Source organism: Neomonachus schauinslandi, chromosome 5 (assembly GCF_002201575.2).
Source record: "Neomonachus schauinslandi chromosome 5, ASM220157v2, whole genome shotgun sequence".
Classification (NCBI taxonomy): Eukaryota; Metazoa; Chordata; class Mammalia; order Carnivora; family Phocidae; genus Neomonachus; species Neomonachus schauinslandi.
The window spans coordinates 16,019,263-16,046,754 of NC_058407.1; the positions used below are offsets into that span (position 1 = coordinate 16,019,263).

Genomic DNA, 27,492 nt, shown 5'->3' on the forward strand with positions numbered 1-27,492 from the left:
ATACACTCTATTCTAAGATGCCCACTCACTCTGACTCTAGATTTGCTTTACTCAGCCAAGGAACTGGAGGCTTAGGATGGCCAGAAGCCGGGACTCTCTCTGGAAGGAGGCTTTGAGGGGAGACTCAGTGGGGAAAAGGGGGCCCAGGTACCCCTCAAACTCTGGCAAAGGTGGCTCATCTGGGCCTAATTCTATCCTCCAGGGGATGGTGCCTCCCTAGGGGAAGGGGCTCTGGGAGTGCAGGTGAAGGGTGACCAGGGAGTTCAGGCTGTTTCCTGTTCCGGCAGCACCCCATTCAGACCTGGCTAGACCTCGTCTCTGAGAGAAAACAAATGGAGACTGGCCAGCTACAGGCCCTCCTGCCTCCAAGGTAAGTCGGGGCCCCGGGATGTGACTAACCCTAAGCAGAGGAGCCGTTCCTTGGTGGTAGAGTGGAATGCTTCCAAGGAGAAAAGGTGCTCCACCTACCCAGACAAAACCCAAAAACATGTAGCTTTACCCTTTAAGCTGGCCTTTGTGTCATGAACTCTGCACAGAAACTGTAAGCTTTATGATTTCCATAATTTACCTACTGGCAATCCTCCATACACAGGGTCAGTGTCATCTAGCCATTATTTTTTACTAAGCATCTACCAGGTCCCAGGCTGGAGAAGCAGGGGAAAAACAAGACAGAATGTAGTTCTAACTAGAATGGACTAGAAGAGAAGATCCCTGTGAGCAGCCATTCATCTGTCTTGTTCACCATTGTACTCTGGAGCCTAAAACAGTGTCTGGCACTTAGCAGATTCTCACGAATTGTTTGTTGAGTGAATGACTGAGACAGACCCTTGTCTCTGCCATGATGGAATTCACAGTCCAAGTGTAAAGCAGCTTGCTATGCAGACAGAGTACAGACAAGGGGTCAGGGTACCAGATCCTGGTCCTGGCTCTGTCACCAACTTGGTATATGACCTGGTGCAGCATATTAGGCTCTTTGGGTTCGAGGCTAAATAAGGGCATTCAACACAATGTTCTCTAAAAAGTTTCTAGTTACTAATGATATACTATATGTTGGCTAATTGAACGTCATAAGAAAAAAAATAAAATCAGACCTCCGTTGAGATTAGGTCTGTCAAAAAAAAATAAATTTGTATTTCTCTGATTATTATTGAGATTGAAAAAAAGTTTCTAGTTACAAAATGCTATACTTCTCATACTTAACAACGAAAAGGCTAGGAATTTTTTTACAGGTGAATAGTGATACAAAAGGTGTTCGAAATAATATTAAAAAGAAGACAAAGTCCATGCTCCTTGGGTATTTAAACTCTAGTGGTGTAGAAAGCAGAACATTAGGTAGACAAACTAAACAGGTACATATAGTATCCCCAATTCTAGGAATGCACAGATGGGGAAGGTTGGAGAATGTGTGGGTATGATCCAGGATCACTTCTTGAGCTGTGATTTAAGAGGCAAGGCATGTGTCTGAGAGACATACGGTATCCACTTACCAGCCAGAATACCCCAGAAGTCCACACTGCCCACAGACATCAACCTCAAAGGCATCACTCGAAATCATTAGTCTCTCCAGTAAAAGCATACTGGCTCCGTAACCGATTAAACAGTCACGTTCCATCTCTCCAAGACGCAAACCGCCGTCACGAGATCGACCTTCGGTGGGCTGCCTTTGAAACGAATCAGACCAATGTGTCATTATTACATTAGACCAACAGAGGGGCGGCATCACGTGCTGGCTAAGAGCACAGGGCTGCGGGGTAGGGCTCACCTGTCAAATCACTCACTGGACAGGGACCTGGAGCGGGCTGCCCAGCCTGCCCCTTAGCTGCATTTGCAAAATGTAAAATTTAAGGCTCCCAAAGAGCCTTAAATGAGAGGAGATGTAATACTAGTGGTTGCTCCTTTTATTATAAGTAATAATAATAAATCCTTCCCCTAAAACCTAACCCAAGGAGGGTCTCACTGCTGGGCTCACCAGTGCCTTGAGAATCTCAACTTCCCTTCCCCCTTCTGCAGTTTGGAGCACACATATGTCTATCATTTCAACAGGCACGTACATTTGCTCAGTTTTAAGTGGTCACTGGACTGAGTCATCTACACCTCTCCCTTGGTTTAAAAAAGTAAACTCAGATGCTGGCTGCTTCATCCCCCACCCTTCCCCTGTACTGGAACGTCCAAGCCGGGATCAGGGGAAGCAGGCAGGGAACTGGATATTTCTGGAGCATCCCCCAGGGATCAGCACTATATACGTTCTATATCCGAACATCAGACATTCCCCAGCATGCTATTAAGTGGCCATTACTGTTGCCACTTCAGGTCTGAGAAAGACCGAAGCTGCGAGAAGCTAAGTGATCTGTCCAAGGCCCACAGTAAAGCTACGAGGTGGGGCTGAGTTCACATCCATGGCTATCTGGCTTCGAGGCCCGTGCTCCCTCTCCTGGCCCGCGGCTCCTCAACCGCGGCACGAAGCCCCTACTGAGCTGGGTAATTCTCTGGGGGGTCGGGGGGGGCGCTGCCTGGTGCCCTGCAGGGTCTTTAGCAGCATTCCTGGGCTCCACCCACCAGATGCCAGTAGCCCCCTCCCCACACCCCTAGCTGTGACATCCCACGATGTCTTCGGACATTGTCAAATGTCTCCTGGGAGGCAAAACTGCTCGTGGTTGAGAACCACTGCCCTTGAACTATGCTTCTCCAACTGGAAAATGTAGTACTAAGAACACGTGAAACTGAGCATTTGTCATTCCCTTCCCAACAATTATACCCACCCATTCATCGACACGCAGACACTGCTTGGAGCTGAGAATACACTGACGACTGGGCCTGAGTGGACCTCCCGGAGCTTATTCAGATGAGCGTGCGAGTACATGTGCCTTCGGCTCCAATAACAGAAGGTTTAGAAAATGACAGCTGTGGCTTGGGCTTCCAGATAACAGAAGTATGTGGTTTTTTTTTTTTTTAAAGATTTTATTTATTTACTTACTTGATAGAGAGAATGAGAGAGAGAGAGCATGAGATGGGGGAGGGTCAGAGGGAGAAGCAGACTCCCCACAGAGCAGGGAGCCCGATGCGGGGCTCGATCCCAGGACCCCGGGATCATGACCTGAGCCGAAGGCAGACGCTTAACCGACTGAGCCACCCAGGCACCCCATACGAACCTTTTGGAGTAAGACCGCATTTGCACACAGGTACACAGTCAGGGACCATGTTAGGCGACTACTGGCAAGACCTGGGATGGGCTCGCCCCTCTGCCTCTGGAATTATTTTTAATTGGTTGCTACTGTTTCATGCTAACCAGACACACAGGATTTCTGCAGATGCCTAACACTCCAAATTTTGACATCTCAGGGAAACAAAAACTTCGCTGAGTCTGCTTATTGCTGTATCTGGGGAATGCAAGGTAGACTTGACTGCATTAGAAATTCTTTCGGTAAATGCTTTTCTCTTACCTGGTAAGAACAGCTCGTGGTCCCCGGGCCCGGGCGTGCATCTTATCCAGTACCATGTGCTTCAGTTTCTGATAGTACACTGGGCCAAAATAGATGTATGCTTCCAAGGGTTCACTGAAAGAAAGGTCAGAATTTTGGGCTAAGAAAGCAGGTTTGGGCTAATAAGAGCCAGCCTTCTCCAAGACCCCTCACTGGCAGGGCCTTGTTTGTTTCAGAACAGGCTTACGAATGAGTGAGAGAGGAGGATTTTCAGTCTGCACTGAATGAAAAGGCTAGATTTGAAAAGAGAAAAACACCATGGATACATTAGAAGACACACTGTTTACTTAAGATATACAAACTTAAACAGGCGGTGAGAACATATGTACAGGACGGTCCCTCCTTCACTGCTCCCGCCCTAGTTGAGCCACCACCCTTTTCCGCCTGGACCCCTGCAGACACTCGTCTGGCGTCTCTCCCTGCTTCCGCTGCCAACGCTCAACAGTCTGTCACAGGACAAACCAGAGCAATTCCTTCTAAAATGTAAATCACAGCAGGTTATTCTTCTGCTCTAAATTCCCAATGGTTTCCTACCACACTCAGAATCTGTGACACCCAAATTTTGTATCACAGCCATAAGGTCTCACAGAATCTGGTTCTAGCCCACCTCCAACTCAAGTCCTGTTCCCTTTCCCCATTGCTCATTCTACTCCAGTAACACCAGCCTCTTCATTGCTCCTCTAATGTAGCAAGTCTGTCTGCCTCAGGGCCTTTGCACTTCCTGGTTCTAAAACATTCTTCCACCAGGTATTCACACAGCTGTCAAACATTTCACCTCCTCAGAGGCCTCCCTCTCCCTCATGACCTTATCGCCTCCTCAGGGGCCTCCCTCTCCCTCATGACCTTATCGCCTCCTCAGGGGCGGCCTCCCTCTCCCTCATGACCTTATCTGGAGGAGTCCTCCTCTGACCCCACCATCACCAAGCCCCCACACTGTCTCAATTCTTACCTGGGCTTTATTTTCTTCAGAGCACTTGCCACCACTTGATATTATCATACACATTTATTATTTCCCTGATTGTCACCCGTCTTCCCCACTTCCCCGAGACTCCTCGGGGTAAGCGCTCTGTCTCCTCTGTCACTGCGGCTCCAGCACCAGTGACCCTGCCTGGCACAGGACTGGCGCTCCGTAAATGTCTGTTAAAACAGAGCTGACTCAACGAACACTTAGAACGACTGCAGTAAGAGCAGTGGAAGGCAGTGAGTACTCCAGTGCTCTGACAGAAGAAACCCTTCTCCTTTAGTTCGGGGCAAGAGCAGGCAGGGGCTGACGCCTCTAAAAAATTTTACCTGCCCCAGAACTTCCTCAACAGTAAGGAGGAACCCACCATGTGCCACTTAATCCGTACGCCATCCAGGGAGGAGACACTGTCCTGCCTATTTTTTTAAGAGGCAGGAATAGGCACAGCGGGGCCGAGAGGCTAATCGGAGCTGGCGAGCCGTGCAGGGGTCCAGCGCCCTCCCTGTCGCGCCGGCCTGGCTCACACGCACTGCGTTTGGGTCCCGGCACGAAGCGGGAGTGGAAGGACACGGCAGAGGCACATGGAAGCACTCGGCCCCTGCTTGCCTGCCATCCCTTCTACCGCGCTCAGCACCGCCCACACAGGCGTCCGTGGCCCTCAAGCCACCGAGCCGGCTTACGGACAGCCAGCTTCGTGGAAGACACAGAGTGGGGTGCGAGGCATAATGCACAGGGTGTCGGGAGACACGGCTCCTGTCCCAGCTCTGTCACACAGTCATGACATGATCTCTTTATCCCAGTTTTCCCAGCTGTACAACAAGGGGGCCAGGCCAACGTTCTTTCCAGCTCTGATCATCAAGGATTCCAATCCTTCTCAGTGTGGCTGCTCAGGGTACAATCTAGGGAAGTCTGCCACCTAATGCCATTCCATCATCCACTGAAGAGAGCCGTGTGCAATGTGTCCTCCTAGTTATGCTCGAGAATTTGGCAAGGGGTGAAGCTAGTGGGTGAATGTGTTGGCAAGCCCTTTGGGGAACTTTCGGCTGTGTTTCTCAAACTCTGCTACTGAGATAACTGGCAAAGACATGAAAACACTAGCTGGGGCATAGAGGAAGGTGGCGTAGACAGAACCTAAAGCTATCTATGGGAAGCAGAGCATAATCCATTCAAATCTTTCAGTGAAATTATGCTCAGAAGGCGAACCAAATTCATTCATTGGTTCTGCACATTTTCTGGCCAACTTCTGTATTATTTTCAGATGAGGAGCAAAGACCGAGACCATCAGTTTCGCCACAACTGCAATTTTTGAAGTGAACCTCAGCTACTTCAGTGAATCACTTTTGAAATGGACCATTACTCTCTTCCTGTAATGTGATTTTCTAGAACATCTCAGGTATGATACACCTAAGGAAATCTATGCTACCGTAGTTGGGATAGATCATTTTATTTATTTTCTTATTTTTTATTTTTTTAAAGATTTTATTTATTTTTCAACAGAGAGAGAGAGAGAGAGACAGCGAGAGAGGGAACACAAGCAGGGGGAGTGGGAGAGGGAGAAGCAGGCTTCCCACGGAGCAGGGAGCCCAATGTGGGACTCGATCCCAGGACCCTGGGATCATGACCTGAGCTGAAGGCAGACGCTTAACGACTGAGCCACCCAGGCGCCCTGGATAGATCATTTTAGAAAGCACTCAATATTTTTAAAAGATACCAATTCTGATCATTTTAATCCCATCAGGATAGTCTATGTGCAGCACCAAATCAAGCCCTGGGTCCTTACACACACGTCCACGCTGAGTACCTGCCTCAGAAAAACAGTAAAAACACCATGTCCCAGAGTTTTATCTGGCACAAAATACAATGTGTGTCTTAACTTAAGCAACTGATTTGATCCTTTAAAACTGTGTGTGAGTCAAGTTTCAAAAGCCTGTCATTTACGAGAATTTCAGGGATCTCTGCTTCTCCCGGGTTAACAGGAGGAGCCAGCGCTCTGCCTGCGAGAACGTTCTTTCTTTCTGCAGCCTCACCTCAGGTGAACTGAGGTCTGTCTGTTGGAAGGTGTCAAACCCAGCCTCACCTCTGCATCAAACAGTCTTCAGATGGTCTCTCTTCTCACCCTTCCCATCTCCGCTGAAACACCCACCACCTCACAGAGGTGTCCTAACCCATTCTTTGCCTTCATTTCGGTGAGAGCTGTTCGTGCTGATTTGTTCTCGTTCCTTTACTGAATAAATATTTATGGAGCGCCTGCTGTGTGCAGACATTGGAAATAAAACAGCCAGCAAAAGAGACAAGCCGGGCTCTCACGGAGGAGACAGGTAACGCTATTAGTATTATTACATAGGGTATTTGGTAAGGATGAATGCTACAGAGCAAAATTAGGTAGGAAATGGGCAATATGGAGTTGCAGTTTCCAAATTAAGGAGTCAGGGTAAGCCCTGCTGAGAAGTTACTTTTTGTCTCATTTTTTTAATAAGTCTAGTCACAAATTTCATTGGTCAGCTGCACAGCTCAGGGACCCTGTCTATTTTGTTTGCCGTTATATATTTAGTGAACGAAACGCAAACGTCCGGCCTCAGGCTGTCAGAGCATGCATTATCTGACATTCATCCTCTTAACACGGAGGAAGTTCAATGGTTACGGAATTTTGCATTATATACAATTAAAGTTGTATAAAAATCCTATTTTGGTAAATTACCTTTTTTAAATGATAGCCTCATCGGTAAAACACCACTCCTTAATTTACCAGTTTTGTGAATTTGGATTTCCTTTCCCTCCCAGTTTTATTGAGATATAACTGAGCAAGTTTAAAGTGTGTGATGTGTTGATCTGATACACTTATGTATTCCAACATGGTTACCACTGTGTCATCAGCTAACACCTCCAAACTTAGATTTTCTTTTGTCCGACCTCTTACAAGAGAAAAGCTCATCTTAAGGTATGCCTTAAGGACTCTTTCCTCTTACTCTAACAAAATCATACTTTTTCTTTAAAATGTCTACCAATGTACTTACCCTGTGATGCCAGATGTAACATAGTCTTTCCCCAAGTAGTTATAACCATGGCGAACGAGGTCTTCACACACATCCTTCACTTTGCTGCCTCCAAACGCAGTGCCATAGTGGAACCTGCCGTCCAACACGCCAGCCTTGCCGGCCAGCAGCTCAATCAGCTTCCCCACCTGTGGGATGGAACAACCCAAGTGAGCACCTTCTCGTGGTCCAGGAAGTCTGTTTCGTTAGCTACGGCCTACCCCCCGCAAAGACTGAGATGACTACTATTAATAAGAGTGATCAACTAATAGCAGCAAATATTTATCACTCTCTTACTGTGTGGCCCTTGGAAAAGCTTGCCATGTGGGATCCAAGTTCGTGCTCCCAAAGCCCCATGGGATAGGCACTATTATTTCCCTCACTGCACACATGAGGGAACTCAGGCACACACAGGCTAAGCAGCTTTCCCAAGTCTTGCAGCTGCCAAGCAGTGGGGCCAGGATGCCAAACAATAACCACGGGAAGGGAGGTACATGGGCATCAGTCAATACAAGGGGTTCTTTTTGCTGAGGGGTACGTTCCTCCCTCAGAAGACTGCTCTCGAAGGGAAGGGCAGACCTCTGCACTCCCTCTGTATGGAAGAGTAACCTAGCACTGTTGGGGGCTGGGAACCTATTCGTGCGGCAAGAGGGTCAAAGGGCCCTTCCTAAAAATAAGTTTCAGGGCATCACAGCCAACATGGCCTACAGACCCACTGCCCACTTTCTTCCTTACAAGCAGCACCTCTGAAAAGCACACTGACCGTCATTCGCGATGGGAAGCCATGTGGGTTCATTATGATGTCCGGACAGATGCCAGAATCACAAAATGGCATGTCTTCCTGAGGGACGATCAAGCCACAAACACCTGGGGGAGAGAAACCTCACACCATGTAGAGCATGTCGGCAGAAAAGAAGACTACAGGACTCAATTGGGATCTGGCCCCTGCCGCCCGCCCCCTCCTTCTCCATGGTCTCTATGCAGAGTAACAAAAGCAGCTGCCAACAATCCTGCCAGAGAAACCATCTGAAAACGGCGGTCCTTGCCGAGAGGACCGCAGCCTGTGGACCGGCCTGCTGGCATGCTGCACCACGGTGCTGTCAGGCCGCTCGCCCACCCTCTCCTGCCACGGAGACCGAAGAGCCGCGCCTTCGCTGGGCCCCGGCCCTGCCACCGTCCCCGAAGCTTCCAGTCCGCGCAGTTCTGCTCCTCGCCAGGTCCTCTGTGATCTGCTACCTGCTGTACCCAAGTCAGAGGGCTCCGACTCCTCTATCAAACACAGAACTACCTGAATGACAGGTGTGTTTCCACTGTGGTTTGAGACAACTGTAACAAGTCTTCGTGTGTGGCTGGGGTGCTAACAGGCGACCAGAGTGCGGCCGACTGGCTAGCTTTGGCCGGGGCTTCCCTGGCCGAGCCTGAACTGCCCTAAGGAATTCTAATTCCCATAGCTGACAACACATCGGAACGGTGATCTTTGATGGAATTGTAAAGTTGAACAAGAAAATTCAGTAGCAAATTATTCTTGGAAGAAAAGACTAGAATTAGAAGCAGGATTCTAAGAACAGAAACCGAACAAAACGAAAACCTACCAGCTCTATGTACACTGCTGTCTCTCAAATTAACTATATTTCCTTACTCCCTTCATATTACTCCAATCTGTAGGGGATTTTGTTGCTTAAATTGTCTTAATTCCTCTGATTTCTTTCTCTTGGTAGGAGGGATAGGGGAATAATTTAGACTGTTAACCCCAATCTACATAATTTAAAATGGGAAAACTAATGTGCAAAGAAATAAGATCCTTTTATATCTACTAAGATAAAATTCTTTTTCCCTTGTATATAAAGTTATCAACCATCTGTACATACTGAGAAGAAACTGCTCCTCCAGAAAGTTTTCATTCCTCAGTTTGATTTCCACATAATCACTCAAACTATTTTAAAATAAAATTTTTGTGATGTGTTATAATCGCCAAGAGCTAAAGTCTAAAGAAAAAGAAAGCCATTTGCTTATTTCAGTATTGGTTATTAATATTCTGATTTCTAGTGGCTGCCAATGATACGGTAATTAGATTTGTGGTGTTCAATTCTAAGAGCACATGGGTACTTTAATCGACTTTTTGGTTGAGATTGTACTGTTTATTATAAAAAAAGTATGCTTTCCTCCATGAAGCACAGAAACAATCACTCAGTTCAGTTTATTTCAAATTCAACTACAATTCTTAGACTTTAAATCAAGCCGAGTGTGTGACCCTTTCTTTCTTCCCTCCCAAAATCCATCTTGTCCATACTGAAATTATCTGACAAACACTCGGGCTACTGGGAAATCTTCTCTGAAAGAGATCAAATTGTAAATCTAGGTGCACCGGCAACAACATTGTGTAGCAGTGAACAAAATGTTAAAAATGGCAATTCCTGCAGAGGCCGGTCCTGGGACGTGCTCTGGACAGAATGTCACTTTGGCTGGTGAGGAGGTGGAGGGTTTGGCTAGATCCCTTAAAAACAAAACCAAAGGAAGACCTCGGCACCCTTCAGCAGTGGTTCACAGGGGGAAGCTGGCGTCCGCCCCTCCACTGGAGAAGGTGGGAGTGAGGAGCAGGAGGTACAGAAGCTGGGGGTGGGGGGGAGCAGGGAATACTTCCATGGGGGGAGGGTAAGGAGAGAGGGGATTTGCATCTTGTATTTTTAGTTTTCCTTGACACATTTAATCAGGCCAATTCAACTTTGTTATTAAAATGAAAGCAATGTTCCTTCCCCTGAAATCTGAATCTCTAATAACTTTGCTTGAAATCTGATTAAAATGTAGTACCGGTTTCTTTTTTGGGAAGTAGTTCTCTCGGGCCCCTTTTTGACACTGCATTTAAAAATACAGACCAGTAACTTTGGGAATTTTTCATTCCATTATAGGAAATGCTTTGGCCACATCCGAACCAAGGGCACCTGTAAGCCAAAAATTCAATCTTAGCTAACTGAAAATTACTTTAGGCTCTGAAAACCCTTTTATATGCCAAGATGGTTCCCAGAGCAGACAGCCCTGTGTTGTTTGTTTTGTGTGAAAGTGAATGATAAAAGATCCATGAAATCGACACAGAAAGCCAGAACAGCAGAAAGAACTGAGGGCTCTCCATCACTGGGGCTTCTACCCTCTGCTGACTCGCCGAACAATGGAAGCTACACATCCAACTGCAGATCTAACACAGCTGTGCATTTCATTAGATGAAGAGCACTAGTGACACGAGTAAATAATTAACTTATTCTGGTCCGCTGGCTGTGCTTATGAGACCAGTCATAGCTGACAGATTTTAATACAAGTTAACACAAAGAAGCCATAATGAGCTTAGAAGTTAAAACAAAATATTTAGACAGAATTTGATGATCTTGAATCTCAAATGAGACAGACGATTTTTGAAAGTTTGTATTTTACGGAATTCGTTAGCGGGGAGAAGAGAGCTCTCGGTCTTCGAACCAGACTTTCCTTTTTTTAAAAAAGGTATCTCTCGGTTTCAGAATCATCCAGATCCTTCGTCAAAGCAAAGGAAGGTTTCTTACTTTCACATGAAAAATTAGAACTGTTTTCTCTAAGGAGGGAGGCGTAAGATCTCTCCCAAGATTTAGAACTCTGAAAAGTTATGGTCACTTCCCCTTAATGCTGGTTTAAAAATGTAAATGATATGCAGTCCGCTCCAGTGTGTTGAACACTCCCCTGGACCCTTGAAAAGAGGATGGACTACAAATAAACCATATCTAATGGAAGCTGTTATTGAAACAATTACCGATTCATACCTTAAATGCTTACACAGCATTTCAGATTTTAAAATAAAATTTCATCCCCTGGCTCATGCTGGTGTCTCCACCCCATTGTTTATAGCACAACCTCCTGGCAGCAAAATGCAAATACCCCAGCTGAAGGGGCCCCAGAACATGTCAAGGACTCACAGGGGCCGACCAGGAATCAGACCACAGGCTACACTACAGACCTTTTAAGAAATGAAAATAGGTAATAAGGAGACAGCAGAACACAGAACGAGCAGAACGGTTCCACAGATACCCAATAGGTAATATACTATTCCATTAACACATACATTTCAAATTGTAAAGGCGAAGAATTTAGGGAGTCTAAAGCCACAAGTCTGACCGCCAAGCCACGGAGGAAAGGCACATCTGGGGACCCACTGTCACAGTTCTCCCTGTGTCATGCTCTAGACACTGGAGGATCTTACGCCAATTTGTTATTTCTATTTCCGGGGCCCCGCAGAACATATAAATCATTTTAAGAATAGGTTTGCCCAGTGAAAGTTCGGTTAATGTAATGAATCATTCTTAGAAAGTATTTCTAATTATAAACAGCAAATGACTTGTTCACAAGTCATTTTTGGCTTTTTTTCCCCCTTAACTAGCTTTAGTGTAATGGACCTATCTTAATTCAAACAGAAAAAATTAGGAGGTTAAAAAAAAGAAGGAAAAACGAATGCATTCTAGTACCATGTCAAGACAGGAAAAGGAGTAGTAACTGGCAGAAGAAAACTGTAATGAAATCTTTAATTCAAGAGCTGTTTTTGATGTGACTTCAGTGTGCTGAGCACCGACCAGAGAAGGGTCTTCTATTTTCTCGATAGCCAGTCTCATCTGAATATCACACTCTGCTTCACTTTTTAATTGTTGTAATTTTTATTTAGAAGTCTATCCTCTCTGTATAACTGCTTTTGGACTAAGTGTAGCGCTCTGAGGCTGATCTGTGCTAGGCCTCTTCCTTTTCTGAGGGAGGAGAGAGTCCTTTCCCTCAGTTACCAAACACCCACTGTGGGACAAGGATTGCCCTGGAGGTGGGTCAGGGAGAGGTTCAGGACCCAACTCCACTTGAAAGGTGTCCTGTGCAGATTAAAACGACTGAATATTGAAAATGAAAACAGATACAATTCAGCGTGCCCCCTTCGAATGCTCTAAATGACGCAGAGCAGATTAGGCAGTGGGTTCCACTGAAATACTACTCATCGGGGGGCTAAGTGATCTACTTTTACCTTCTGCAGGTACTTACCTCTGAGACAAGGCTTTTTATTCTGCACAGCTGAGCAGTCTCTGCACTAATGAAATGCTGCTGGCAGTTTTCTCTATCAGTCACAGTGGAAGAAAAGTGTTGGTGTTTAGTGAAGGAGTGACCACTTGGCCAGGCCTGGTGTTAATGAGGTTCATGGATTGGGGGGGGGTCCCCATCTGCAAAGGGCTCATCACCCCCCTGGACTCTCAGATCTAAGTAAGACAGGATATCAAGCAATCAGGTGACCTTAATTTGACTTTCTGCTCTTCAAGTGATATTGTGCTGTTCAAGTGATATTGTACTACTCTGGGTGGGGGGAAAGCACCACTTTCTGGTGAGCCTTAGTCGTTTGGTCTTTGTAATGGGAATAATTAGCACCTATCTCATGAGGCAATTGTGTTAGAGGAACAGATGAGCTAATGTCTGAGAGGTATTTTAAGGTCCTTAGAGAAAGGCAGCATCTAAATACAAGGAATTGTTATTATATAAGAAACCTAATTACTCTCAGCAGGAAGCAAACTAGCAGAGCAGAGGAGACCAGCCTAATGAACAGAAGAAGCAGCACCAAGTGGATGAAGAGGCCGAAAAGAAGCTCACTGGGAGCCAGGCTGTTCAGATCATCTCACATTAGTGCGACAGTGTCCAAAACTTTACAACTCACAGGGCCTGGGCTGCAGACTTCTAGGGCAAAAGAGTTGACTAAGTGATGAAAGCTTGGGTGAGTGGTGGGGGTTAGCAGCGCGAATGCTTTCCAGTTTGGCTGTCTCAAGGAAGAAATGTTTTTGCTTTGAATGAACTCACCTCGATAAGCCTTTCTATATTCAGAAACGTACATCGCTAAATCAGAACATGAAGGCTAACACAGGTGGCTCCTCCCTTCTTCCCCTCCCTCCTTTCCAGTTATTGAATTAACCTTCTTTTATTTTTCACACCAGCACCTTAAATAATCCCCAGGGGGAGGGGAGGAGACAAAAACTGTTGAATCATATGAGCTTTGTTTTGCCGTTGAATCACTTCCAGATCTATCACATCTCTTGCCATATCCCAGTTGACATAATTTTAATTCGGCTCTTCCTTACATGTTAACAGATAAATAATGCATAAGAAAACTTGATTAGCTTTCTTATTAAAACATCACTCTAAATGAGAGGAGGCGCTAGAAGACAATACAGTTTTTACACGGCTTTCCCATGAGCAGTTGAATGGTTTGATGTGATAAATTTGCATAGTCTGAAGCACACAAAGGGCTGATTAATTGAAACCCTTACAATGCTTCTGGAAGCAGCTATTGTAAAACAATAACCATAGGAACTTTACAAAATACACACGGCTGAATGTGTCAAGAGCTTAATAAAATGTGTTGAGGCTACACTATTTGGAAACAGAATTGGAGATTTTTATTCTGGGCCATAAAACACTAAACACCCTAATTTCAAAGCTTTAGTTGGGTATTTACTGAAAGGTCAGAGGGTTACTAGCTAGCCACCGACGACCAAAATTTGTTCTTAAAAAAGTAAATTAAATAAAAATCTTCTTACAATTAAGGGGTCCATGTGGACAAAATAATCCTGATTTCTCACATTAAAGAGTTCCCAAAATTTGTTTTTGGACCAAAATTCTGAAGGGTCACTTGGCATCCTACCCCTCATCCCGGGGCTCCCACTGTTAGCTCCATTGGCCCCCTTCTCCCCTCCCACTTAGAATCTTTCATTCAAGCAGGATCAAGCAAAGTAGGGAGCCAAAGACACGCAGACTTTGAAGCTTCAGGCTAGCAGAGCGGATTGCAGGCGCCTCAAGTACCACATGTGTACAAGGTGCTATTAATGTATGATTATTATTTTCAATCAGAGCCTTTTCATTCTCTCAATTTTAGAAAACAGAATCCAGAAAAAGGAAGTACATGAACACCTGGAAAAAGCAAAGTTTTTAAAAAGCTGGTTGAATGAACAAACTTTCCTCTCAGCTTTTCTGCCACACAAGATTGGCATTTTCTTACTTCCCACAGCCTCTTTATACCAACCGTGTCAGGATTCGGTAATGTGCTGGGAAGTCAGGGCTGGTTTCCTTTTCTTCTAATAAACACTCAATCAAAATCTTAATACATTAATTCAGCAACTTGTTTTGCTGACTAACTTAATACATTAATTCAGCAACTTGTTTTGCTTTGGAATAACTTTTATTAATGCGAAATAGAAGCAAGCCACCTTCTAACGAACTGCTGTTGATAGGAGAGGGTCAAAGAAGAATCTTCCAAACCATTTTATCTGTAAATACGTGATCCTATGAACCACAGATACTCGGAGCCGGTCCACGAAAACACTGTACTTTGACAAGACTGTATTTCTATTTTAAAACAAAAGTCAGCTTCGCTCTGTTTAAACTGGCTGTCTGAGGATTTACGGGGAGACTCCGAGGAGCATAGGCCTTTATCTCAGATTTGCAGTTATTAAAAAGCTTCTGTTTGCCAGGACAAACACTCTTGCTCAAATACAGTTTTTCCTCTCCTTAGGAGTACTATTTGGTATTGCTGCCCGATTCTGTGATCTACAGGACCTTTGTTGGAGGTGCTAATCCTTTTTCACATGAGAGACTGAGAAATGTTCTTTCAGGGAAGTGATATATTGCTTTTTTTTCCCCCCACATCAAAGGAGTCCACTTTTTCCTCCCTCGTTGTGAATGGCAGCAAAAGTAGGAGGAAATCTGGAAATATAATAATTTGGTTTGTCTGCACACTGAAAGGAAACTTAACTTGGCCGACAGATAATTTCTGTTAAAATTTTTTTTAAAAAAAGCAGGAAATCTGCTCACCCTTCTCATAAATGAAATAACCATCAGAAAAAACAAGGCTCAAGATAAAAATGTTTGCCTTTGATGAGTTCCCCTCATATAGAACTTACACCAAAGCTCCCAAGAGGCTTAAATATGTAATTCTGACTTTAATAAAAAGTCTTGTTTCAAACACAACTCCCATCACATTATACGTGGATGTCTTTTTCTATCTTCAACTCTGTGTACAAACTGATGAAGAAAAGGAAGAGAAAACATAAAGAACATTCTAGACCCACGTTCTGCTCTATTTTCCCCCATGCAGCGTCACTGTGCTATCACAGAAGTCCTTCTAAAGTACCTAGAGGTCTATAACACTTGGAAAAGAGAACAAGACTTCAGGGTTTTAATACTTCTTCCCAGCTGAGATTAAAACACACTAAACAAAACTTTCCTTCCTTTGTAAGCAAACGCAACAAATCCACAACTTCAGTATATGGAAGTCTTTTGTGTTCTACCAAAGGATGAACTGCTCTAGAGATTCTTGATTAAAGGCCCAGCTCTTCTGGGGGGAGTGGATTCAGTGGCATTTAGGGATGAGATACATAACAGGCCCCACAAAGACCCAAAGGAGGGCTGTACTTCATTAAAATTCTTTGAATTTCTCATTAGAGGACTACTGGAATGCCCTTATCTAAAAAGTGTGCCGTGAGTGAATCCTGCGTCCCGCTCAGGCTGGAGTCGGATTTGCGTTGTGACGCCCTCCTCTTCACGCAATAGCTCCTTCTTCCTCCACACCTGGCTTGCTGCTTCCCGCTCCTCCACTCCTGTGGCCACAGAAGGCGACGCTGCTTACGAGGCCGTCACGTTTTTAACCGCTCCTGCTCCAACACTTGGATTCTTCAGCAGGCCTTCTCTGATCCATTACCTCACGGCCTGCCTGTTGCCCAGCACGGATGTGGGCTCCCAACGACTCGGTGCTGAGGCTCCTACTCCAGTTCACCCCCCACTCTGTCCTCTTCCATCGGCCTCCTGAGCTGCTACGACCCCTGGCACACAGCCACGGCCGGGTAGCCTCCGCTGCACGTTTGTTGCCCTCAGCGACTCATGACCCCGCCACCTTTGAACTGATCAGGCTTGAGCAGGACAGACACTCATGGTCTGTGAAAGCAGATTTTGAAGTCTCCTCTAACCGCTGGACAGGATACTGTAAGAGGCCGTAGGGGCAGAAATGCAGTCTACACACCCCACGCGTACCAAGAGAACCCTTGCTCACCACAGCTTCGTCAAAGTAAACTATTAACAAAGGTCAACAATCAGGCAATCTGCAGGGCCACACCGCGTTCTGAACACCGAAGATAACAAATACAATGCTCTCAGTGCAAGAGGAAAAAAGGAATGGGCATAAAGATACATTAAATCAAAATGATCTTTATATTTTCTCATAGAGCCTACATAATGTGTCCACTTGCAGGTGACGCTATGAAGGACAAAACACTACTTCCACACAATCCTGCCTTCCGAGAGTGAAAACTGAAGTCCAGCTAACACTGCTCTTCCTTGGGCATGTGTCCGGGCCCAAAGAGAACCAAGTCACTGCAGGAATCATGGAGTGACCCACATACCCTGCAGACTCCCGCACTAGGGAACTCTGTCAGCTCATTTCATGGCAACCACGGACAGCATGGCTGAGGCTGGGGACTGCCTTCTCCATCCCCTTCACGGCCCACTTGCCAACATCCAGCTCTTCTAGGCCTCAGGCAGTTCCTCCTCCTCCTCCGGGGCTCCGCACTAAGGAGGCTGCGTTGTATGGTTCCCTGCAGACGCCACCAGCTGTGCCTGCCATACGCGAATTCGGAACCGGCTCACTGTCCTCACTGTCCCTCAGGGCCCTAACTATCCCAGCTAGCCAGAGGAATCAGAAGAATGGTCAAAGTTGCGGACTCAATTTACTTCCTTTCAATATCTGCTCAAATTCTTGACAGAATTTTAACCAAGGCATGAAATGCCTGGCCAGAGGACTGATTAAAGAAGGTAACGGGGACCGTGTTTTACAATGAGTTGATTCTAGAAGGGAAGGGATTCCTGACAAACACAGCTTTATATTAGGAGCACGTCTTAATATGGGGGTCTGGCAGGTATTTCTGGAACAAAATATGCAGGGATTAGTATTTACTCCAGACTGGTGGCAGAGGAGAGCCATATTAAACCTGCTTATCCAAGAGTGGGAATTTTGAGAAAATGACCACCTTAAGGAGGAGATACAGAAAAGATGTAAGAAATATTAGGTTTTGGTATCCCCAAGGGGGGATTCCCAGGGAATATGCCAATCTGGGGGCAGAGTGACAATGGGCTATCAGGAGAGACAAGAGTCACCTTTAACCAGATTTAACAGAATGAGAAATGTACTCAGATCAGTGACCTGGATTCGCATCCTGGCTCTGCTAGCCCTGAGCTGGATCAGGCAAGCTACTCATCACCTCTCTGAACCTCAACATTCAAGTTCTATAGAATAGGAGTAACAATACCAATTAGACTGTAAAGGTTAAGGATGGAACGAAAATGCTTGTAACTTACTTATAATGCAGAAAGTAAAAAATGCTATAAATTTACATGCACATGACGTCCACATTTTATCTGCACCCTTAACCTCTCCCTGGAGCTCCAGACTCTATGTCCACGTGCCCACCGAACATCTTCACTTGGAGTCTCCGGGGGGTTCTCAGACCTGAGGCCCCAGTCCTCAACTCCTGCCCCTGCCTAACTCCCAACACCTCCTCCCCAGTCCTCCACTGCTTGGTAAACAGCAGCAGCACTGCTCAGGCCTCATCCTTACCTTCAGTTCCTGCCCGTCCTCCCCCAACACCTCAGCCACCAGCAAGTCCTGCTGGCTGGGCCTCCTGAGCACACGCCGAGTGCATCACTTCCCCCATTCCTGCAGGGCTCCTCCTGAGCACACGCCGCCAGCCTCTCTGCCTGGACCACCGGACAGCAACCCTGCTCCCCTCCAATCTGCTCTCCACTGGACTCCAGGGTGATCTCTCACACTGGAAGTTAGATCTCCTCGTGCCGGTCTTAGACTCATCACCCAACCGCCCTACGGGCTCCCAGCATATTAGGAACAAGTTCCTGTGGGATGTGTCCCTCCCACTTCTCTCACACCGAGCACTCCTCCGCAGGCTGCACCGGCCAGAATGGCCTTTATTCTGTCCCTTGGATATATCAAGCTCACTCATGCCTCAGGGCTCTTGGACATAATTGTTCCAGACTTCTGCTTGGCTGGCTCCTTCTCATCCTTCAAATGTCACTTTCTCCATGAGGCCGTTCTTGATCATCAATTTAAAGCGCATTCCCCTCACCCCCAAACCAGTCACTCTTCCACATCGTCTTCCATTCACAGCACTTAACACTACCTTAAATGATCACGTTCATATTTTCATTTACTTTTCTTCTGTTTCCTCCCCCAGGAGAACACCAATTCCAGGAGAGCAGAGACCCTGTCAGTCCTGTTTATCACTGCATTTCCAGGATCTAGAATGGGGCCTGCCTGGGACACAGTGAAGCTCGATAAACGAACGGGTTAATGACATCAGTGCTCGAGATGATCCTCTGTCACCTCAAGTTCAGTGAGACAAAGCTGCTTTGTGACTGCTGCCACCACTTACCAAGCTTAACACCAGGCCTGGGGCCTCCTTCCTCTTTGTTCCCGTGGGTCAACGAGTCCCACTGACTCACCTGCCCATTTCACAGGACCCGCCTGCAGCCAACTCACCCAGTCTTTCCTGCCTGGTCTGCCTGGCCTGCAAGGGACCTGGGACGGACCGAACAGCGGCAGCTCACCTTTAATGGCTGCTGGCTGTGCACCAGACACTGGCTTCACTGCTTTGCACACATCAATTCCTTTAATCCCAGTGACAACTCCTAGGAAACTGTCCCCATTTCAAAGACGAGGAGACCAAGGCATAGAGATAAAACAGCTCACCTGGTTAGGGCTCAAGACCTCTACCTCTTTGCCCTACTTTTTCCCAACTGGAAGGCCTTCTTTAAATGCTGAACAGAGGGACACCGTGAAGAAAAGGGGCAGGTGTCCATTCAGGACCCACAGAGGACAGGGCAGGACGACGGGGGTACGCTATGGAGGAGTGCACTCAGGCTCCACGGAATCATCGGAATGGCGCCACCACAGGGCAGGCCACACACAAAGTGGAAAACGACCTGCTGAAGATAAGCTAAAAGAATTCTTATTCCGGGAAGATGGACCTAGACTAGAGTCTAAAAGGTCTTTCCAAATTCAAAGATTTTATTCTTACCCACAAATAACTCCCAACTGCTCTCTCACTACTGGCCTTTCTCATGTCCTTTAGCCTGTGACTGTTATGAAATCCTTTGTATTCACTTTTTGCTTCGGGTCCAGAGTCAGCTCTTCATGGGCATTAGCAGAGTGGGGGATGTCCTTCTAGCTCCTACGAGCCCAACAGAGTTCTGAGCCCACAGCAGTGACTTAAATATGAGCAAACAGATTTCTCTGGGGCTGTCAAGACCCATTTCCCACTGGTGCCCGGGGTGGGCATGCATAGTCAGTCACTCAGCGCGAAAAGCTATGGGGGGCCTGTGATTTCAGTTACGCCGGGGAGCTAGGAGTCTTGGGTGGTGGTGTTCCTGTACCAGTCTAGACAAAGATGACACATCCCATTTCTGGTATTTACTAGGAAGAATAAATGTACTAATTTGGGGAAGATGATTTTGGCTTATTATGACTGTACATTTAAGAGACTCTACTTAATAAATTATTCCACAAACACAGTCACGGGAAACCACATTATATGCAAAGTGCTGCGCCAAGTGCTTTGGAGGTGAAATAAATTAGTAGGATGTGTTTCCTATCCTCAGTGAACCTAAAATGTACTTACCTAAGTTAGCCAACATGGTATTCTGGATATTCAACCACATATACAATTATTTTAACAGAACCATTGCTATTTTTCAAACTCACAATTTCATTTATAATTGAAAAGAACTTCGAAAACTAGACATCTGCTAGTGTTGTGCCTCTTGTTTCAGACGGGTAGCATTCAGGGAAAGGAACAAAATGGTAGACCTTAGCTACAAAAATAACCCAGGTGAAAGATAAGCTATTCTCAGATAATTAAGAATTGACCCTTATGATGACTGTTACATTTAGGTCAAAATTCTCAGTGTGTGAGCTTTAAATATTTTTTAGTTGTCAATATTAGAAATGATTAAAATAGCCAATAAAACCAAGAAGTCTTAGAGGCAAAGCTCTGGTCAGCAGACAAAAATCTGGTGCTCTAAATATTCCTCTCACCTTTTGTTAATTTAGAAATAATAATAATCATTTTAACGTCAGCTCTACAAATTGCAGTAAATAACCCCAAGCACACTAAGCACTCTTGTGTTGAGCACTCTCAAATAGCAAACACAGGGGTTCCCAGTAAACATGACTGCTGAAACACCTATGTTTAGCTCCACTCCTTCTCCAAACCTAATACTAGAGTTGAAAAAATAAACCTGTAAGAAAAAGAATAGGCAACAAATAAAGATACAGCGGGGAAAGCTGAGCAGTAAAGAACAGTCAAGTGGCTTAACAGGAGAAAGGTAAACCCAAGTACCTGCGGAGAAGCGTGAGGCGCTCTCCCCCTGCTCCATGGAAGGCTCAGGAAACAGAGACACAAAGTATGATGAAAAGCGGGACGAGGCGTAGGGCTCAGTCACCCCAAGCCATCAGCAATCCCAGTGGGTGCTACCTTTAAAATGTGTCTGGACTGATCCCTTCCCACCATTTCCCCATCATCATGCTTTTCCCACTCACCACCAACTCCCGCCTGGGTTACCATAAGAGCATCTGGCTGGGACCATGCTTCTCCCTTGCCTCCCCAGTCTGTTTTCATCACTGCAGCCTGAGTAAGTCACATCATCTCCCTCGTCTGCCCGGACTCCTCCAGCAGCTGTCCGTCTTACTCAGAGTTAAGAGCCAAAGTTCACGGAGAGGCTCTGATGACTCAGCGCTCGCTGGCTCTGCTCTGGCCACCCTGGCCTCCAGCCCTCCCTGAGGGTCCTCCCCCTCCATCACTCTTGGCCGGGCGTCCGGCCCCCCAGGCCTTCCTTTTGCCTCCAGTGCTCATTGGCCAGGGAGGGTCTGCTCCCTTACTTCTCTCAACGCCACCTTTTCAAGAAGGTGAAGTTCCTCCACCATTTGACTTGAAATTTCAACTACTGACCACATGCCTTCCCCCCACATGCTTCCTATTCTCCCCTTTTGTTTTATCTCAAAACGTATCATTATCTCTCTTGCCCACAGGAATGTAAGCCCCACATGGACTGGAATTTTGTCTGTTTTGTTCACTGCTTATTACCAGGGCTTGGAATGGTACCAGACACTTAGAAGGTACTTAATAAATACCTGTAGAAATAAATGTTTGAATAAGAAATCACTGACCCCTGACTCTCTATTCCCCACCCCATACAGCCAGGAAACTACACTTGTCCCCCAATACTCACGGCTATAAAAAAGAAGACTCTAAATATAAAATTTTAACTAGAAATTAAAATATAATAGGTTAAAAAATCTAGAAAATAAAAATCAAATCTCCTACAAAGAAAATCAAGATAAGGAAATGGACAATGAGGGTACAAGGAACATGATGGAGATTGGCAACAAAATAATAGAAGAGAATGTCCGAAAATGGAAGGACCTTGAACTCCCAGAAAAGAAGGTACCTGATTTCCTAGGACAAGGAATGAAAATTTCAGAATTCCAAGAACAGACGAAGGATAGTAAAAGCTTTGCGGGGAGGGGGAGGCAAGTGAGGGAGGAAGGAAAGGAAAGAGAGTGAAACAGGGTGCATGTGTGTACATACACACAGATTAAGAATAATGTAACATGGAATCTAGATGATAATGCAGCGATGTCATCAGAATCCTTAGAGAAAAGAATTTTTCAATCTAGAATTCTATAACCAACCAGAGTACAAATCAAGTATGAAGATAGAACATGTTCAGATATACACAATCTCACAAAATTTACTTCTTGTGCATCCTTTCTCAGCAATCGAATGAACAGACTATTCCACTGTGGCGGGGGTAGGGAGTGGGGATGACATGGGACGAGCCAAGAAACAGGGGCTCAAATGGGAATTTCATAAATGACTCCCACTGAGCAAATCTAGAGTATCTAATGGAATGCGTCCCCCACCCCCAGATTCCTATGTTGAAGTCCTAACCCCCAGGAGACCTCAGAATGTGACCCTATTTGGAGGCAGGATCTTTAAAGAGGATATTAAGGCTAAATGAGGTCATGGGGTGGGCCCTAATCCAATATGGCTGGTATCCTTGTAAGAAGAGGGAGAGCCATCAGGGTGCAGGCGCACAGAGAAAAGACTGCCTGAGGGCACAGGGACCACATGGCCACCTGCAAGCCACGGAAAGAGGTCTGAGGAGAAGCCAAACCTGCCACGACCTTGACCTTGGACTTCAGCCTCCAGAACTGTGAGAAAATAAGTTTCTGTTGTTTAAGGCCTCAGTCTGTGGTATTTGGTTAGAGCAAACTAATGCAGAGTACTTTCTAACCTTTCTTGAAAACATTTCTGGGGCCCACAGGATGAGGCCGCTCGGGCCTCCACTGAGCCAGGCTCTGCCCAGCGCTCCTGTGGCCTGTGGGGTTCCATTCTGAACACACTGGGTGGGAAGCGGGGGCTCAGAGGAAAACCACTGCAGTGAGAAGAACGGGGCCTGTAGAGGAGGCCTTTCGGGGGGGGTGGGGGGAATGGTCCTAGCAGACCACTGATTATGTGGGAAATTGTGTTGAGAGGCTGTTGATGGTATAGATGAATGGTAACAGGAATAAGAAAATTAAGCAAATTTTAAAAACGAGATAGTTAACTTCTGAAAAAAGTACAGTTATACAATAGAGAAAATGCACTCAACTACTTGGTTTGGGGGTGAACAATATTTATGTGGTCATAAACAATGCAATTTAAATAATTAAGTAACCCCAAATTATGATAAATCTGTGCCTGGAATGGAGGTGGGGAGTAAGAAAGGGAGGCAGAGAAGTGCTAGCTCCTCCTATCTGTCGTAATAGAAAATCAGAAGGTAATCTCTAAAATGGATGAGTGAATATAAAACTGCTTAAAAATACTATTTTGAAATACGAAGGTAAAAACGAGGAGAAATTACTTCTGGGAAGCAGAACTGGAGAAAAGGCAGGGATTGATGTTTTTCAGTTCAAACCCCCCTTTCTGTACTATTTGACCTTTTAAGCCATGTGCTTTTATTATTTGATTAAAAAACCATACTTAAATAAAAATTATGTTTAGGTACGGGTCCTACATCATTCCTTCCATCACTTTCTTAAGGCTTACACTACCTCTTTTTTGTTTGCCCATTTTCCCCCAATCTTTTCAATAAATCTGATGAAGCTGTAGGAGAAGCGGGTATCAAGGGAAATCGATGCTAATCAGAAGGTTTTCATCCTTGGATTAAAAGCCATCTGGAAAAGAAAACTAGTGAGATAAACTCCTCACTACAAGTGAAAGGTCACCTAACCCCAGGAGGGCTTCTTCCCGTTTCGTAGAGATGTACAAGTCAAGCCCCATTTAAGGTTGAACCGATCTCCAAAATCTGCAGTTTCTAGAAACCACTTTTGTCAATGAACATTATCCCTATCATACTGATAGTCTGAAAAAATGTTAGAGCACCAAGACCCATTGACATTTTACCTGCAGAGGTCTGTGTTCACAGCAGCTTACTAACAAGTGTGCTTCTCATTTTCAAAAGTACCATTTTGTCTACACTATACACACACACACTCACATATTACGTACAGATGAAAAACTGAATAAAATCAATCCTTCAAGAGTACTGAATCTGTCCCCTTTCACTTCCCTACCTTCAATTTTATTTATATATTCAACCATTATCAACTACCTATTAGGCATCCTCCATAAGAAAGGCTCTATCAGGCTTCATGAAAATATGAAGTCACCCCCAAACCCCCTGTCTTCAAGTTCAGTGGAGTTAGAACACAGTGGATCATCACTAAGACGTTTGCCTGCCTTCCACTCTGCACAATACTCCGGTGGAATGAGGATTTGGGATATCTGAAGTTTATAAATGGATTCAGAATGAAGACCTTCTCTTATAGTGTGCATTCTTGTAAAGCATCCAGTGCCAACATTTTATAAGAAGAGTATCAAGCTTTGCCCTTATCCAGGGAATAGGTCACATAAAATAGAGGCTGTGAACAAGATTATGGGGTTACCCCAGAATGACTTAGGAGTACATCTCAGAAACTGTCTAGACCAAGAGAAAGGGAGAAACAGTTTCAACACAGAGAATTTGTTTTTCACTGGTAAATAGCAGAAAACACTAGAATCTCAAGAGATGTTTACAAACACTGAAAAGGTATTAAGAGTTAGCATCTTAGGGAATTGTATGAAGTAGAAGTGTCAAATTCACATGAATAAAATCAGTTTTTTTAAATAAGATACTGGCAGGCTAAAATAATCTTGTCTGTCAACTGAACTAAAAATGTTTTTGATGAAACAGTTATCTTAGTCTGGAACAGTTTCATTGATGGAAGGAATGACAGCTAAGGCTGGATTCATTTGACTAAACAGTCGTATTTTATATAGTTGCTTAGCAAATAAAAGTTGAAATCAGCAAGAACATAAAATGCAATTATCTTCAGACCAATCAATTAAAAACAAGAAGACATCGCACTAGGAATTTATGAGTAAACAGGAGACACAAAGTTGGAGAGCAGAAGGCAGGAGAACCAACGTCAGCGACCCAGCGATCACGGCTCTCTCTTCTGAAGCCCCTACCATGTGCAGACACAGCGCTAACTGCTTGCCACTCAGGACGGCACCGCTGTCAGGCAGGGGCGTGGACTCTGGAGCCAGACTGGTGGGGTTCAAAAACCAGACCTACCACCCACTGGGGACACTGGGCAAGCTCCTCATGTCACCGTGCCTCTGTTCCTTCGTCTGTAAGATGCCGATGAAAACAGCACCGACCTCCCAGGACCGTGTGAGAAGCCAGTGAGTCAGTACATGGACCGTGCAGAGAACACTGCCAGGCACGCAGTCAGTGCCACGAAAGTGTCAGCTGCTCTTGTGATTCTTAAACTAGTCACATGGCGGTTCAAACCCCGGGGCCAACGTTCCACTCGGAAACGTGACGGATATACACTAAAAGGGACCCTCCTGAGAATGAGTTAATCAGTGACACAGTGCTGTTTCTTGAGGAAAAAAAAAAAACAAGACAAAGCCACGAATGCATGAGAACTCATTGGCAACCACCAGGGAGGAGTGGGGCTCGGGTGGAGAAACCCATCCGGGCGAGGGACCGCTGGGCAGCGGGCAGGGCGCTGCGTGGGCGACACGAGACCCGGGCTGAGATACAGCTCCAGCGGTGCCTCAGCCTGGCTGCCTGACCCCTGGGGTCTGCAACTTCCTCACGGCCCCGTACAGGGCCCGGAGGCGCCTTCTCGTGCTGACATCCCACGGTACTACGGCCCAACAGAATTGCAAATAGGCACCTTCCATAAAACGTAGGTGTTGCTATTAATTTTTTCAAACAGCTACCTGTACTTTAGTAGATACATCATCTAGAATGGACTCGTAATTATAATCTGGGGGACGGGGAGCAGTTGCAAAAGAATGAAATAAATGGCAAAGAGAAGCAATCCTGTGGTACATTTTTTCAATGCCATTAAAATATAAACAGGTTAACCTAAGAGATAAAACACGCATAATTTTTAATACCAATGTAATATTACATTTCTCATGTACATGGTTAATAAGTACTGTTTTCAGTTTTATAAACAAGTTGAGGAATGACACAATTTACCTTTTTGCCCATGACGGCTGCTGAATTTGTCTCCAATCTCTGGACGCCTGGTCTGTCTCAGCAGCATTTTGATCAGAAAAGCATCTTCAGCATTTGAAGAGATCATCACTTTTTCAATATATGAATCCGTTGCCCCTTTGTAGCTAATATTAAGAGGAAGTCACCAAAAAGTTTTCAAACTGCCCTTTGTGAACCTATCGCTCACAGGCCGTATTTTATTTAATATCAACCACAGAATGTTTTGACACTGCCATTCTGGACTCTGAAACGTGCTTTTTGTTTTTCAACATTAAATTCAAAGGTTACAATTTCCCTTTTACGGTCCTAGTCTGAAATGGCTAACATTAACTAAACACTTATTATGAGGCAGGCATAAGGCAATGTAACCCACACCACATGTATTATTCACACGCGGCTACTCCCTTATTGCAAACAAGGAAATGGGATGCTTGGAGAGCGAGAGTGGCAGCTTGGAAGGATCACAGAGCCCCAAGGAAGGTTTCATTTTCTTTTTAGGATAAGAAATATGTGAGCACACTTTCTAACCTTGTTTTGTAGGATTGGGTGCATGGGTCCTAACCCCTCCCCTAGGTGGAAGGCCCACTTTCTCCCCTGCGCTCCCACTCCATAGACAAATCCATGGCACCCAGTCAGTTCAAAGCCTGACTGCCACTTGTAGCTGTGTGACCTTGGTAAATTACTTAACCTCTCTGTTTCTGTGTCTTTCAAACAAGGCCATTAAGACAGCCTGGTTCGGGGGGTGGCGGTAAGAACAAATGAGCTAACACGTGTAAAATGCCCAGAACAGTAACTGGTACAGTGAATGTTCTCAACTAAGCCACGATGATCATGATATGCCCCATACTTATTTCTTTGTGTAGGCCTTTGCTAACTAGATGCGGCTCCTTGCAAGGCAAGGCTCGTGGTTTCTTTCGGCTCCCTGTGTCTGGTACAAGAGGCACCGTGGCCCAGAGCAGACCTCAGCTGGGTGTCGAATGGATCTGCTGGGCTGCCCTCCACTGTCCCGGAATCCAGCTCTCCTAGGTCACGCCCTGGCCCACCTCATGAACTGAATTAACTCATGTTCCTGGGCTAGATTAAGTATCTTGTTACTTCTTTTAGTTTTGTTTTTATGTCACAGTGTGGCTGCTCATCTCACGAAGTCTCGTATTTCACTCCATTTGAGAGCCCAAAGGGCAGCTGGAGATTAATAAGCACAACTCTTTCACTGTTCAGACGAAAAAACTGAGCCCAAGAGTTGGAGTGCTTCATCCATGTAAGGTAACCCACGACACACCCAGTACTAAAACCCAGCTGTCATCCACTATGGTGTTGAAGCCGCAACTGT

The 27,492-nt window shown here is 45.5% G+C and overlaps 1 protein-coding gene across 1 annotated transcript in view; it reads right to left on the reverse strand.

Annotated features, from left to right (window-relative positions):
* POLR3B (RNA polymerase III subunit B) overlaps positions 1–27,492 on the reverse strand; it is a 104,792-nt gene that overhangs the window by 4,661 nt on the left and 72,639 nt on the right. The window contains exons 23-27 of the mRNA XM_021687597.2: positions 26,145–26,287; positions 8,236–8,339; positions 7,455–7,621; positions 3,441–3,554; positions 1,488–1,661 (exon numbers count right to left, since the gene is read on the reverse strand). Coding sequence (XP_021543272.1) covers positions 1,488–1,661; positions 3,441–3,554; positions 7,455–7,621; positions 8,236–8,339; positions 26,145–26,287 — 702 coding nt within the window. The remainder of the gene's footprint in view (positions 1–1,487; positions 1,662–3,440; positions 3,555–7,454; positions 7,622–8,235; positions 8,340–26,144; positions 26,288–27,492) is intronic.